General features: G+C 42.9%; 1 protein-coding gene across 1 annotated transcript; it reads left to right on the top strand.

The window, feature by feature from the left end:
- Positions 1–327: 327 nt before the first annotated feature.
- Positions 328–15,380, top strand: LOC124279361 (clumping factor A-like). The gene is made up of 3 exons (XM_046715175.1): positions 328–2,682; positions 10,119–10,307; positions 14,986–15,380. Exons 1-3 carry the CDS (start codon positions 993–995, stop codon positions 15,090–15,092), a joined length of 1,986 nt encoding a protein of 661 aa, XP_046571131.1. The 5' UTR covers positions 328–992; the 3' UTR covers positions 15,093–15,380.
- The last annotated feature ends 1,757 nt before the right edge of the window (positions 15,381–17,137 follow it).

Below are 17,137 nucleotides of genomic sequence, written 5' to 3'. Positions count from 1 at the left end.
TTCCTGTCCTGCAATCTCCGAAAACGATTTTGTTGCTTTAAGTTTTTCACTCAGTCTTTTGACATAAAAGTGGGACATTTGTTTCCTTAATCCTAATCAGTCCTATTTAAGTCGTAAACTTGTCGTAAGTCGTGTGCGGTGAACATTGATCTAGAGAATCAGAGCTCTTATGTCGGTACTACCACCACTCTCATCGACCCCTTAACGCTGATCGATAGAAACTCAGCCGTGTCTTTTTTCAGAGAGATCAATCCCCGCCCGTAGGGAAAACACCAGCCTGTGCATAATTTACCAGCCCTTTGTAGTCGGTATAGATCGCCAGGAGCCGATAATACCCGAAGAGCGAGAAAGCTATGGTGATCGGTGGTGATGTTTGAAAGAAGGAAAATCAATCAACATAATCGAAGATCAATGACTTCTGCTTTGGTGTCAGTAAGGAGTGACCATTTGTGTACGCACCCAGACAACCAGCGCCACCTACTGTCAGCCGGAGAATGCTGAGGTGAGATGAGATGTAGCGAACGTCTGGATGCCTGCTGACCGAGATATCCACAGTTTGTCGGCAGACACATTGTCAAGTTGACGGTTTCCAGCCCGTTCTGACTGAACATTCCTCAACTCGGAGTTACACGGCAACATGTGACAACACTCGCCAGAGTCGGAAATATGTGACGGCACTTGGAGCCGGGAGTCGTACAGGCGAAACGGTCACAGGACTCTCACTCAAACAGGTTCGATTTTCAAAGGATTGTTGTGTGGTTGTTAATATGTTAATAGTAGAAACGGAGTGTTATTTTCAAGTGGATGCTAGAGACACCAACAATGGCGCTACATAAGTAAACAAAAGTGTCACTCGCGACGACATTAATCATTGATGTATTTGTGTTTTCTCGTGATCATTGACAAACAATCTCGGGGGAGTTGAAACCAGTTGGCGCTAGTGGAAGTTCACTTGACATTATTCCTTGTGTGTAAAAAACGACTTGTCAGATATGGATTACGATCAGACACAGCCGACATCAGGGAATATCAAACCGGAGGCACAAGATGGCGGTTTGAGCGAGCAGACGTCAGGAGACAAAACAAGTGATTCTTTAAGAGACGCCTCAACAACAGAAGACAAACCAGGTGATATTGTGAAGGACGCCGCCACAACAGACGACAGATCAACTAATGTCACAAATTACGCTATAACAGACGACAAACCAAGTGATGTCACAGATGTCGCCGCAGCAGACGTCAACCCAAGTGATGTCATAGACGCCACCACAGCAGTTCCCCCTGTAAGTACAAGGAGTGCATCTCAAGTGAATCTATTCGATGGTGACAAGAAACCAGACGCTGGTGAAACGGGGAACGAAAAACCCTCCGAATCTCAATCGCTAGTCAACAGTTTAAATTCCCCGAATGGTGTGGGAAAAACGGACACCTTGACCGCGGCTCCCATGGAACCGAAAGAAGGAGCATTCACACCCGACGGAGGAACGAAACACGAAGGTACAGACTCTAAGCCAGGAGATTTAACGACCAGCGAGGCTGCTACACGAGTACTGGACGAGAAGCCCCCGAAGGACGAAGACGGGGACACTAATGTGAAGGACACAGACCCACTTCTGACAAAAACAGACTCTCAGAAAACCTTACAATCAGATACTGGTTCGAGTGTTAAAAGCGATTCATCGTCGGACACCAAAAAACCGCTTATAGAAAAGAAAAAGTATTCCTACATCCCTATAGTTGGCACCGGTAAGGACAAGAATCACGCCTCTAACGATTCGAAGAAAAAGAAGGGTGACAAGTTTGATTTTAAGCGTGACAAGGACAACAAGGCGACGGCGAGGATGAGCCGGAGTAACTTGTCAGGAAGCTCGCAGAATATTGCACTGAAAGACAAAAGTGAACCTGTGGCTCCCTCTGATGCCAAGGGGGAGACAACCTTCTCTGTAGTTAACGAAAATGAGAAGATTGAGCACAACAGTAAGAATGTGAAATTTAAGGAGAATGAACCGGTGTCCAAAGACAAGAAGCCTTCTTCTAATGTCAAGAAGGAGAGCAAGATTCCCGAACTTGACAAAAAGAAGGTGAATGTGATACAAAAGTCATTACAGAGAGAGAAGGCGGTGTTATCAAACGGGTCCGTGAAAGCCACTGACAAGGAAGACGATAAGAAGACAGATGAAAAACCGAAAGAAACCGAAAAGAAACCACTTGACCCACCGGTAGTGGAAACCAGCACTGAACCCTACAAACCCAAATCCATACTCGCACGGGCGATCATGAAAAAGGTGAAAGAAGGGTCGGGTCAGGCGCAGAATAACGCCGAATCTAAACACGTTGTCCTAAACGGCCCGCCAACGACGGTGAAGACGCCAAACAAGACGTCCTTGGCCGTCCCGCCGCCAGTGAGCCGCGACGTCAGCGACGACAAAGATGACAGACTCTCCATTGGGTCCCGCCGAGACTCCACCAAGTTGTCTCTTTCCGACTCCATGTCCCGGAAATCTGTGGACTTCCGCGTCGCTAACGCCACCACCGTCGTTATCCCAGCGTCCGGACAAGATGACGAGAAACAGAAGGCGCACGTCGGCAGCAACGACTCGTGGATCAGATCTGCCATCCCCTACATGCCGCTCAGCCTGTCCATCCTCTGCCTCCTCCTCAACATTGTCGTCCCTGGAACAGGTGAGGAAGCCGGGGTTATGTGTGGGTGAGGAGGGTAGCGAGGGACGGGTATGTGTGTCAGGCGAGTGGGGTATGTGTGTCAGACGCATAGACAGCGGGAGAGTGTGTGGGGTGGAGTTCAAGGTATGGGTGGTAAGGGTGTATGGTTGTAACAAAGGATGTTTAATGGTTGTTGGGGATGAAGTGAGTGAGTGAATGAGTTTAGTTTTACGTCGCTTTTAGCAATATTCCAGCAATATCACGGGGGAGGACACCAGAAATGGGCTTCACACATTGTACCCATTTGGGGGATCGAACCCGGGTCTTCAGCGTGACGAGCGGACGCTTTGACCACTAGGCTACCCCATCGCCCCTTGTGGGGGATGGAGGACAAGGGATGTCTGATGCTAATATACGTGTGTGTGTAGGGGGAGGGGGGAGGAGCAGAGTAACAATAATAGCTTGGAGTGTGTGTTCGGTGTGTTGAGTGTCATTAGCGGTGGCTGGTCCACTCATGTATCATACACTACTAGGAACGTGGCGGGACAGGACGCCTTCCGCAGGAACCTGTTTCTCAGTGTTGGGTTTAACAGCGAACGTTTGAGACCCTTCCCACAGAAAGATGACATGCCTCGATGCAGTAGTGTTCGAAGCGGAGTTGAACCAATCTCACTCACTCACCCTCGGGGGCCCAGCAGTACAGGCAGGTCACAATGACCTGCTTGTGAGCCGGCTGTGGTGACTTACATGTATACAAAGGCCATTAATTCATGAGGCAGTCGAAGCATGGTCGAGGGGTTATTGACATTGTCAGTGACCTTTCACTCTGCCCAGACAGTGGTATCTGTGTACTGCAGTGTCTACGGTGGACACGCTGCAGTGGTCTGGTGTCTTCCACCAAGTGCCCTCATATAACACTCTGTAACTTCAGGTTACATGACAAAACTATTGTAAGAACATATGATTGTTGCATGCTTATTAGTGTGGAGAGGGTTGCGGGAGTGGAAGGGGAGGAGTAACGAACATGGACAAGAAATAGTAAGGATTTGAGGTTAGGAATAGTTACGACTGTGGTAAAGGGTTGTTGTAGATGTGGAGGCTGATTTGTAACGCGTGTAGGGAGAGATTAATAACTAGTGCGGGGCGAGACTAGTGAGGATTGTGGGGTGAGATTAATAAGGATTGTTGGGCGAGATTAACACGTTGATCTCGTAGCTACATCAGTGGTATTTAAATAGGCACAAAAAACAAACGTCTCCTGACATTCTTTATTACCGCCAGGAGACGATTGCTTCTTGTGCCTGTTTTGCCAACATGTGAAACTTGTTTAACAAACCACTGATATAGCTACGAGATAACTCGTAGTGGCACATTCGGCCAGAACTGAGACTATGAGCATACTCAGGTGGCAGTCAACGTGTTAATAAGGATAGTGGGCGAGATTAGTAAGGGTTGTGAAGAAAGATTAGTAAGGATTGTGGGGCGAGATTAGGAAGGATTGCTGATGAGAAAAAACCAGCGGACACCATTCTTCTTAAATGTTTTACCATGTACATCGTGATTTATTTGGAATATTTCATAATAATAATAATTGTTTAGTAGGCTATATTGCCGTAGTATTTTTTAATTACACACTTTTCAGTGCTGTACTGACGTGTAATATATATCTTTGGAAGGTGTACAAACATTCATGATATTTACGTTGTTCGGGAAGGGATGTAATGTGTCTGTTGAGGGACAATGATCCCTACATTCAAACCAGGAGCTTCTCACGACTAGATATACGCTAATACTTTACTCTAATAAACGCGTTTCCTTTACTCTAAAACGGCTGAGCAACTCTGTAGGGCATCGCCGGTCTGGTTAAGCCTGAGGAAATCTAGACTTGCTTTATTTAGGGCTTTAGCACTGCAGAGAGGGCTAGGCAGTAGGGCAAATAATGTGGTTCGGGGACTGTGAGACAGACTACCGTGGTGTTAACGCTATGATCAACTGGCTAGACAGTATAGGGAAAAATAATGTGGTTCGGGGACTGTGAGACAGACTACCGTGGTGTTAACGCTATGATCAACTGGCTAGGCAGTATAGGGAAAAATAATGTGGTTCGGGGACTGTGAGACAGACTACCGTGGTGTTAACGCTATGATCAACTGGTGTCCTTGCGGCATCGGCAGCCGTTAACCAGTCTCAAACTTAGAGGTCACTCCGCAAATAATATCTTGGCTATGATAAATACTTAAGAATCAATGGTATTTCTTTAAAACTGATCCAGTGCCATTTTCTATAAATAGTCATGAAATCAGAGACCATATAACCTATTATGTGGTCTCTGATGAAATGGGCCGTTATTTTGTGAGGGAAAAGCCACGCTTGAAGAAAGGACGAATGGTTTACGAAATGTCACCGTTTGTAATGTATACATAATTACTCTGTATAGTGGCCACAACTGCAACCCATGGAGATTCACAGTGTAGGACAACGCCAATCATTGTTGCAACTCGTAGTTGTCTCCCCTTCATGTGAGTGTCACAGATGGGCAGTTAATTGTTGACGGCAAGGGCGGAGCTAGCGTTGTCTCAGTTGGAGGTCAGCGTTGTCTCAGTTGGGAGTCAGCGTTATCTCAGTTTGGGGTCAGCGTTATCTGTGACGGCGGAACCTGGTTACCACTGGTGTGGGGCGAGGAAAACCAAGCATTTTCCTAAATCATTAAGTAAATTAGAAAATAATTGCATGAGGTTGTTATTAATGGATTATAAAGACATTACCTGTAATGCTTCGTGGCAATGGCCGTGTTTAATTTTCAAGTGATTTACAACGCTCAGTGTTTACGAGGGGATTGCCGAGATACCGACCAATAGACTGTCGCCTTACTGCCGTACAGGGGATTTACAGTAATGTCCTTAGATTATCACACTCAGGAATACGGTACCAAGCGATGGCTACAGTGATCTTCATCTACATCAATACGGTTAAAGAAGCTAGACACATAAAGACATATTAAAAAAAACTCATTTTTAGTTCCAATTTCCTCCTCACCATTGATTATGGGTGTTTTTGTCTCGTGCAGTACTAAACATCGCTTAGGTTGGGAGGAAATGTGATATTGCCGTTCTGAAAATTTCCATCCGTCTTTGAAATACGGCGGCAGGTTCTCGTTACCAGAGATAAATGAGATATGGATGAAATCATTAGCTCTTAAACATTACAATAAAGGGACGGTAAGTGATGGCATCGCAGCAATAGCCAGTTGTATCCCCACATTGCTGTTAATCCAAACTAGTGACGCAGTACCATCAGCTAGTATTATAGTACCATCAGCTAGTATTATATTAGCATCAGCTAGTATTATAGTACCATCAGCTAGCATTATAGTACCATCAGCTAGTATTAAAGGGTCACCAGCTGCTGTTTTATTACCATCAGTTTGTACTATATTATCATCAGTTGTATCATAGAATCACAAACTAGTATTATAGTATCAACAGCTAGTATTATAGTATCAACAGCCAGTATTATTGTATCAACAGCTAGTATTATTATATCAGCAGTCAGTATTATTGTATCACTAACTAGTATCATTGTATCAGCAGCTAGTATTATTTTATTAACAGCTAGTATTATAGTATCATTAGCTAGTATTATAGTATCATCAGCTAGTATTTTCGTATCATCTATAGTATCAACAGCTGGTATTATAGTATCAACAGCTAGTATTATAGTATCATCTATAGTATCAACAGCTAGTATTATAGTATCATCTATAGTATCAACAGCTAGTATTATAGTATCATCTAAAGTATCAACAGCTAGTATCATAGTATCATCAGCTAGTATTATAGTATCATCAGCTAGTATTATATTATCATCAGCTAGTATTATAATATCATCAGCTAGTATTATAGTATCATCAGCTAGTATCATTGTATCATCAGCTAGTATGATAGTATCAACAGCTAGTATCATTGTATCACCACTTAGTATTATAGTATCAACAGCTAGTATCATTGTATCATCAGCTAGTATTTGGTATCAACAGCTAGTATCATTGTATCATCAGCTATTATTATAGTATCAACAGCTAGTATTATATTATCATCAGCTAGTATTATAGTATCCACAGCTAGTATCTTTGTATCATCAGCTAATAGTATTATTGTATCATCAGCTAGTATTATATTATCAACAGCTAGTATTATAGTATCATCAGCTAGTATTATAGTATCAAAAGCTGGTATCATTGTATCATCAGCTAGTAGTATTATTGTATCATCAGCTAGTATTATAGTATCAACAGCTAGTATTATATTATCAACAGCTAGTACTATAGTATCATCAGCTAGTATTATAGTATCAACAGCTTGTATCATTGTATCATCAGCTAGTATTATTGTTGTATCATCAGCTAGTATGATAGTATCATCAGCTAGTATTATTATTGTACCATCAGCTAGTATTATAGTATCATCTATAGTATCAACAGCTAGTATTATAGTATCAACAGCTAGTATTATAGTATCATCTATAGTATCAACAGCTAGTATTATAGTATCATCTATAGTATCAACAGTTAGTATTATTATTATCTTCAGCTAGTATTATAGTATCAACAGCTAGTATTATATTATCTTCAGCTAGTATGATAGTATCAACAGCTAGTATTATAGTATCATCTATAGTATCAACAGCTAGTATTATAGTATCATCTATAGTATCAACAGCTAGTATTATAGTATCATCTATAGTATCAACAGCTAGTATTATAGTATCAACAGCTAGTATTATAGTATCATCTATAGTATCAACAGCTAGTATTATAGTATCATCTATAGTATCAACAGCTAGTATTATAGTATCAACAGCTAGTATTATAGTATCAACAGCTAGTATTATAGTATCATCTGCTAGTATTATAGTATCAACAGCTAGTACCATTGTATCATCAGCTAGTAGTATTATTGTATCATCAGAGTCGCGGGTATTTAGTGGCACCATGCATAATTCTTTGTGTAAGAACGTTAGCCATTACCATGCTTACAAAAACAGAAACGAGATCTAGAAACGTCATAGCTCTATGTGGGATATTTACATGATTCCAATACCGCCCTTTGTCCTCATTCTATTCATGCCGGGATATTTCATCAGAAAACACACAACTACTTATTGCATAACAAACAGTGAAGTCGGGCGAACTATTCTCTTGTCGTAAGTTTGTAATTGGTGCAAGCCTCGTGTTTCAGTAAGCAGGGCCATGAAAAATGGCGTTCACCGACAGGTATTGTGTCCTCCAGACTCTTATCGACTGGGCGTTTATGTCCTCTTGTGAATATTTAGTGTAACATTTCAACAAAGCGATTTAATCAAGGGTTCGTGACGGAGTCGAACTCGGACCGGTTCTTCCGTTCCCACAGGAACACTTAAACAGCAACATTTGTGTAGGCCTGTCACCGCGTGTCCCGCCAATAAGCAGCCACGCCTCTCTGTTGACAATGGTCGTAAAATACATGAAAAAAGAAACTAACGATTTTTCTTGCAAGAAAATACTATTTTGATGGCTAACTACTTTTAGTGCAGAAGAGTAACGCATGATTGAATTGCCGAGAATAGTCGCCATTACCTTAATGTGAAATATTACAATAAAATGTTAAATTTAGACCTCTATCAATAAGCGTTCACTGAGAGTTCAATAGGCTGAATCTTTGGTGGGTATTTGTGTTGTGGCCTTTGATAGATGTGGTCTGCACCAGGGTGGTTGTACGGGTAACACACGGCCTGTTTTGTGTTAGGATTGTGTTGTGTTAGGATTGTGTCAGTGTCGGTATTGATAAGTACTGATGGCACCTATACAGATAGAAACTGATGCTGTAGTTCCGACCTAAGACCCCCCAAGTATAGGCGAGTCTAGAAGCGACAAAACCCTTTTCATATCCACGAGAAATCGCTGCCAAGAATAGAGCAAATTGTACAATCTTTACTTCATTTTTCAGTGTTTATGAATAACTATCAAATAATGATGATACATATGTACGCGAAAAGGTGAGCGTGTTCCGACCCACCAGAGGAACCTGTAGAAAACACACGAAAAGGCTAGTCAACTGTCAACTGCTATATATAATAGTTATAGTATATATATCACGGGGACCTATGGTACAAGTCAAAATAGGGAGCTGCACAGAGCAATATTTTGTCAAATTAGGCGTCACATTTCTAAATATCCTTTACTTGGCTAATTTTAAGCCTTAATAAGACCTTTAGTTTTGAAAGATGTAACAACTCCTGACAAGTCGTATGACGCACTTTGGTGACAAGAACATGCTCGATGGCGCCTCAACAGTTGTGAAATGTAAACACCAAACGGTGAAACAGAGGGACATATTGAGGGACAAGTAGGGACAGTTGACTATAGGAACGTTGACGTCATCTCTCGTGTCACACCCTTGTGGAGACATGGTTGTCACTCTGAAGTAATGCGAGACGTTCTATACTCCTCCAATACAATCTTCACACTGACACAACGAATGTCAATAACTAGTGTGCTTCAAGCCAAACCAGGGTTGGTGTGTGAGTCACGGTATACTCGCTGTAATGTAACTAATATATTATATTGTGACGCGTCTGCCTGCTGAACAATGCCTGTGTGCTTGCATTCCAGTGCACGTGCGATCACAAAGGTGATCGCGAGACTCGCTGCACGTGATTGTGAAGCTGTTTTCACTCTTCCCAAGCAACTATTTCAAGTCGGTCGCCAGACCATGTTATAACTACTTACATGTCATGGCCATTTGTATGGCGACAACAAGAAACTAAAAAGAATTACTACCCCCCCAACTGTAACCAATAATGGGGGTGTCAAGCTTCTAATTTTGTTGAGTAAATATATCTCATAAAACAACAGGAATTATATATACGTATCATGTGACCAACATGAGTTATGTATGTATCATGTGATCAACATGAGTTATGTATGTATCATGTGACCAACATGGGTTATATATGTATCATGTGACCAACATGAGTTATATATGTATCATGTAACCAACATGAGTTATATACGTATCATGTGACCAACACGAGTTTTATACGTATCATGTGACCAGCATGAGTTATAGATGTATCGTGTGACCAACATGAGTTATGTATGTATCAGTGTGACCAACATGAGTTATATATGTATCATGTGACCAACATGAGTTATATATGTATCACGTAGAATAAGATTAATAGGAACTATATCCATACATGGAATTAATAAGAATTGTATCTACATAAGTATAAATATGAAAATATTGAGCCAAGTATTAATAAGAATTACGTATATCTAGAGACGAAGATATGTTTCATATATGGCCATTTATAAACATGAAATTCACATTAGATCAAGCCCTGAAATTCCGCTTCAGACAGTGCAGTAATTGGTTCATTAAATCAGATCTGTTATAGCGATGTTTTTGAAACTGCAGGGACCATGCTGAGTGGATTCGCCATCTTGTGCTGCGGAAAGTCCCGAGTACCTACGAAGGATGATCACGTGCCGATCACAGTGTGTGTGAATGTGTGGGTGGGCGTGGCTCAACTATTCACTGTCACCTTCATGCTGGTGGGGTGGTTCTGGAGTGTGGCATGGGGCATCAAGATGATCATTCTGTCAAGTGAGTATATTCTTATACACTGACGTTGCTTTGTGATTAGAAATATACTGTATTAGGAATGAACATTGTATTTACTTTTCATACGCCTTTCTTCTACCCGTGAAGATCCGGGTTAGAATTGATCTTCAGTAACCCATGCTTGTCGTAAGAGGCGACTAACGGGATTTGTTGGTCAGGCTCACTTGACTTCTTTGACACATGACATCGTATCCCAGTTGCGTAGATCGATGCTCATGATATTGATCGCTAGATTATCTGGTCCAGACTCGATTATTTACAGACCGCCGCCATATAGCTGGAATATTGCTGAGTGCGGCGTAAAACTAAACTCACTCACTCACTCACTCACTCACTCACTCTCTCTCTCACACACACACACACACACACACTCCTTTCTTCTAAAACCAGCGTTAAAACATGTTCTACAAACAATAACGACTGAATAAATACATGGGTGACTGAAAGGATACTTCTGTGAGTTATTGCATGATAACAGTAATACGATCATACGTGTCAGTATACTTCCACGTCCTTCAAAGAGCTGCGCCTGTTTCTTCAAAATAACTTCTTTGAGCATTTGCTCGTCAGTCAGAGGGTCTGGGTTTGATTCCCTCTGGGTATACCGTGTGAAGCCCATTCTTTATGTTCCTTCTCTAATATGACTAGAACAGTAAAACATGGCTGGAACAGGCTCACTCACTCACTCTGCATACACAATCGATTGTTGGCACTTCCAAGTGGCCATGAACCAGGTGTGTGTGTCGTGGCTATGAACCTGGTGTGTGTGTCGTGGCTATGAACCTGGTGTGTGTGTCGTGGCTATGATCTTGGTGTGTGTGTCGTGGCTATGAACCTGGTGTGTGTGTCGTGGCTATGAACCTTGTGTGTGTCGTGGCTATGAACCTGGTGTGTGTGTCGTGGCTATGAACCTGGTGTGTGTGTCGTGGCTATGAACCTGGTGTGTGTGTCGTGGCTATGAACCTGGTGTGTGTGTCGTGGCTATGAACCTGGTGTGTGTGTGTGGTGGCTATGAACCTGGTGTGTGTGTCGTGGCTATGAACCTGGTGTGTGTGTGGCTATGAACCTGGTGTGTGTGTGGCTATGAACCTGGTGTGTGTGTCGTGGCTATGAACCTTGTGTGTGTGTCGTGGCTATGAACCTGGTGTGTGTGTCGTGGCTATGAACCTTGTGTGTGTAGTGGTTATAAACCTTGTGTGTGTCGTGGCTATGAACCTGGTGTGTGCCGTGGCTATGAACATTGTGTGTGTGTCTCGTGGCTATGAACCTTGTGTGTGTGTGTCGTGGCCATGAACCTGGTGTGTGTCGTGGCTATGAACCTTGTGTGTGTGTCTCGTGGCGATGAACCGTGTGTGTGTGTGTGTGTGTGTGGTGGCTATGAGCCTTGTGTGTGTGTGTGGTGGCTATGAGCCTTGTGCGTGTGTGTCGTGGCTAGATTTCTCATTTTAGTCAATGACCTGGTGTGTGTCGTGGCTATGATCCTGGTGTGTGTGTCGTGGCTATGAACCTTGTGTGTGTGTCGTGGCTATGAACCTTGTGTGTGTGTGTCGTGGCTATAAACCTTGTGTGTGGTTTTGTCGTGGTTATATTTCTCATTCTAGACAATGTCATGTCTTTAAGTGTCCACTTCTTACATCCTCATTCGCTGTGAGGAGTCTTGACTCGTGAAGGTGTTCATTAAAGCAGTAGACGTATGTGTGTTTGAACTGCGTGATACGGCGGTGTGTAGAGTACATCTCTCACTGCAGCGCCTGCACCAATATAAACATGCATAATGGCTACGCAGGTTCTCCATTAACTATTCTCTGAAACACACCGTTCTCAGCCGGCAACAGGAACGGCTGGGTAGGAAAAATACAACAACGATCTGGTATCCGTCGGTGTCTGCATTGTAAACAGTCATGGAGTCTCTAAAACACTGGCATCGACCGACCATGCTGCTCCTCGGTGTTGCATTAGTTCGGCTCTGTAGATGACATTGTCGGAGGGGTCGCCTGACTGCACGTACATGTTCACAGGGTGAACTGCCTCGCAGGAAACAGCGCACTTTTGTTCTTAAATCAATGATAAACAATATGTTGTGTCTTCATGTTTGTACCTCATTCTATCTTTGTTTGCAATGATCTCATCAACAAGTGTTTGGTCGATCAATTTCTGTATACCAGTCAAACAAATTGCTTTTAGTTGCTGTGAGTACTTTCTTCCAGATTGGGGGTTTCATAACAGCACATCATTAAGAACTGTTGCTGAACTACACAAGCTGAGATCTTAAAGTTCAAGCAGATTTGTCTGTCGTATTCCATTCGGTGATTAAGTGTTTCAGAAACTCTAAATACACTCACGCTGGAGTTGTCATGGTGACAGTACATATGTTCACACTTGTGTTGTCATGGTGACCCTACATATGTCCACACTTGTGTCGTCATGATAATCCTACATATGGTCACACTGGTGTCGTCATGGTGATCCAACATATGGCCACACTGGTGTTGTCATGGTGATCCCACATATAGTCACACTGGTGTTGTCATGGTGACTCTACATGTGTCCACACTTGTGTCATAATGATCCTAAATATGTTGACACTGGTGTTGTCATGGTGACCCGACATCTGTTCACACTGGTGTTGTCATGGTGACCCGACATCTGTTCACACTGGTGTTGTCATGGTGACCCTACATCTGTTCACACTGGTGTTGTCCTGTTCAGGTGTATGTAGATCCTAGCAAGATCCCAGCTGTATGCAGTCTTCCAGACGGTGTTAGTCTGGAGCCTGCATTGGGAAACCTTAGTCTGACTCACAGTCCCTCAACTGCATTATGTCCCCTTCCGCCCAGCCCTTTCTGCAATGCTAAAGCCCTACATGAAACGAGTCTAGACTTCCTCAGGTTCAGTTTCTGAATCTCCCATATATGTGGCTCCTTTTCAATTTAAAAGGAATCCTGTATATTCAGATACAAAGTTAGTCTTGGGGAAGCATGCGTGAGACGCTATGCTCTTCATCCCCAATACGTTATTGTGACCCATGGGTCCGTGAATAGACCGCAGGTCAGCTACGTGCAATCTGGGATATTATGAGTGCACCAGATTCTACGTTCGTAACCACTGGCCCCTTTCCGTACCCTACAAGAAGCAGGCTTGTCCTGGAATAACACCATACCAGCATCTGTTGTAATGGCTGTTGATAACAGCGAGCCGCGCTGCGCAGGTCAACACAAGAGTGGGTGACGCCGGAAGAAAGCTTTAGTCAGAGTAAATGAAATTGATTCTTCATTTGTTACATATTCGCATCTCGGATGTTTCCGTCCTTCCTCGTCATGGTTGCACATAGCAACGGGACTTGAGCGTGACTACGAGGGCCCATCCTGCATAGAAACAGGCTTACGACATATTGGGATTCAGTTTTCACAAAATCTGAACGAATGAATAAACACGAAATAAATGATGAGTGACATAATCATTTGGAGGACTATTCTCAATCATGCATGTCTGTCCAAACCTGTCCATCCCTATACATTTACATACCATCTTTATAGGCTCATATACCAACCACCCCCACCCCCCTTTGTTATACCATACCACCCTTTGTTATACCATACCACCCTTTGTTATACCATCCCAACCCTTTGTCATAACATCCCCATATTTTGTTATACCGTCCCTCACGCTGCTATAACATCCCCATCCATCGTTATAACACCCCACCTTTGTTATAACATCCCCATCCTTTGTTATACCATCCCCACCCTTTGTTATACTCCGAAAGATCTGACCCGCTTCAGTCGGTTGTCGTTCATCTCAGAGTCGGAGGCCAATCTTCGATGCCTGGATGGTCGGTAATGGACAGTTAATTCCCAACAATTTGCACCTAAATTACACCAACCAGACAAAGATTGCCAGGGTACAATCAATGATGACTAACACAACACAAAGTTCCTAGCGGCAAAAGTCCATATAACCTGATGCCGCGAAGAGGCGGTGTCCCAGAAACATTCCACCATGAAGATTAATGAACCGTGCAACTGTTATTCTGATAGCTTTCTCTGTGTCAACATTTGGGAGTTGACGATAAATAGACCTGAAATAGTACGCCGAGCACTTTAACGATTATGTCAATATTCCTCATGTTTTAGACACAGGTTGTTCAGTACCGTATACAAGAGCTAATAATGTCACATAGACACACATCACGTGACAACACGTGAGGGTAAATTTAGAACAAACCTCTATAGATGATAGTTGTTATACAGTATGTCCTCACCGATTTCACTTCATGTCAGAATGTTGCGACGTCATTACAGTTCATCATGTGATCCGACATGTGATCCTTCACACTGACCCGATCTTGTGATCTGTTATATCGATGCGAAATATTAATCCGATATAGTGATATAATAATAATAATGTGTCCATTTATATACGGACTGGGGACCTTCATATGTGAACATGTTGCCCACGTTTACATACATGTACTTTACTGTGCATATTCAGTTTCAGTTGCAGTGCTGTGAAGTGTGTTCATTCTTATCTGGTGTGTTAAGAACGTTGGCTCCAGTTATCTTTGAACCAATCTATGGTGGTTCTAGTAGTGTGTTGTTGATATAGGTCCCTGTACATACACCAACAATAAAAGTAAGCACCTGAATGTTGTATGTTTCAGTCGAATATCGGAAGGAGTTGCGACAGAAGCGCGAGAAGGAACTACAAGCACTGGCTCTCAGCGCCTTCGGATCTCCCACGCGAGGAGCTAGGGGCCTTTTCGGCTAGGTCGACCGGCGGGGTGGAGGACCATTTTGGCAAACTCTACCTGGATACTCAGAAACTCAAATGATGCCTTACAGCCGAACATTACACCGGTACATACACATCTTCAACACGCGTGTGCCCTCGTCCCGGTGACAGGTGCCCGATGGTAGATACCCGATGGTTCCATAGGTCAAGTTCAAGAGAGGCTAAGGTTGGTTTCAAGGACGTCTGAATGTGTGCTTCAGGATCGGTGTATGAAGTGACATGGGCTTTTCGACACCCACAAACAGTGGGCATGTGTGATGGATTCAAAGCAGAGCTCTCCTGCTAGTGCGTCTTGCTCATTGTTATAGATGCGTGGTCACCATTGACACCACCACAGAAAGGATGTGATATGTTGTAACCGTGAGCTTCTTTGGTCTTGACGATAACGTAGGGAGGTGAATGGATGTGCCCGGTCACAGGACACCAATTTTGACAGGGCTGCTGACCATTCACACAATGTATGCACATTTTATTTCAACTAAGCTTTTGTGTACCAAGAAACGATAGGAGTGTCCTCGTCCAAGTTGAGCTTGGAGACTGTTTTTACAGAATTGTTTTCTTTTGACATGATATATCTTGACGAAATTGTCGTAGAACATCATATGGCACGAATTACATGCAGTCTAGCCCCAGACTAGACTTACTTTAGTGTAAGTAGTATAGTAAATATCCCCTCGGAACTAGGTCACAAACGTTCCGGCATCAATCAGCAATCCATGAACTCATATACTGTTTAAACTGCTCAACTTCAGATGTGGACTGCTAAATGTCATTCTGTTTAAATATACATTTGACCTGTGGGAACCATGTTGTGCAAAGGGAAAGGGGAAGTGTGTTCTAAATTATTTATTTCAGAAAAACAACGAAAGTCCCATTTACCAATGAAAACACTGAGTAACGTTCTGGAACCAAACTACGTTTGTACCAAAACCTGGTACCATACAACCCTTATCTAGTCCCATATAGATAACAGATTTCGGTCTTAAGAGAAGGTTTTTTTAGTTTTAATGCCGTTCTCATGTCATGAAGATGCGAGACCAGTAGCCCATTGTCCCCAACTGTGTATGTTTTCAATCAAATATTTACTCAAGGGTGAAATTAAACCACATTTGCCCCCGAGGCCTGTAATCGTGCATACCATTGCAGGGACGATGAAAGATGGCTGGTGTACAAGCACCCCAAGTATTAGTTACGACGAGACCTAAAAAGGCGTCACTGAACGTAATGGGGAGACGTAGGAATTCCTCACTAAATGTGGAAGATTTCAAACCTCCGACTGACTGAGTTTGGTTTCACGCCGCTTTTAGCAATATTCCAGCAACATCACGCGGGGGACATTGGCTTCACACATTGTACCCATGTTGGGATTCGAACCCGGGTCTTCGGCGTGACGAGCCAACGCTTTAACCACTAGGCTACCCCACCGCCCCTCAAACCTCCAAACAGTATCTTTTGCAGTAACATTATCGATAATGACCAGCCTTCATTAACATATCTCCACATAAAGAATTGTCGGTATCAAGTTATGTCCACTGTGTATATAAATAAATATAACTGTATAGAGACCCAACAGGACTAGAGGTGGTATTGACCACACCATACATGATCATTGCTGGTAAATCCCGTCCTGGCATCTTACCGCCATGTTAAATTCCATCCACTTGTGAGCCTTACTGTTTTTACACACCACTCAACTGTGATATTACAATATATGCCTTGTGTGCAACATGTACTTCTTGTTATTAAACTGTTTACAGTCTCCAGTTGTTGCCTTTCTTCCCTACATGGACCGATTCGTCAATCACACTATTCTGTTTGCTGAGCTATAGAGGTTACATCTGTTTCTTCCATGTTTGAGACAGTAAACACACTATAGTGGTGAAAGGAACACTTCTGGGGTGATGAACGCTAGGAAATTGGTGCTTTCACACGAGTCAGGATTCGATTTCTTTGACTGAAATCAGAACCTCACCCTTGATAGGGATACCATGAATACCTAAACCTATGTTGTGTCAAGATTA

This window comes from Haliotis rubra, unplaced genomic scaffold, assembly GCF_003918875.1.
Source record: "Haliotis rubra isolate DU_JTF1 unplaced genomic scaffold, ASM391887v1 Scf25, whole genome shotgun sequence".
Taxonomy (NCBI): Eukaryota; Metazoa; Mollusca; class Gastropoda; order Lepetellida; family Haliotidae; genus Haliotis; species Haliotis rubra.
Note: the sequence above shows the minus strand (reverse complement) of the source record. Positions and strands in the feature narration are given on the sequence as shown.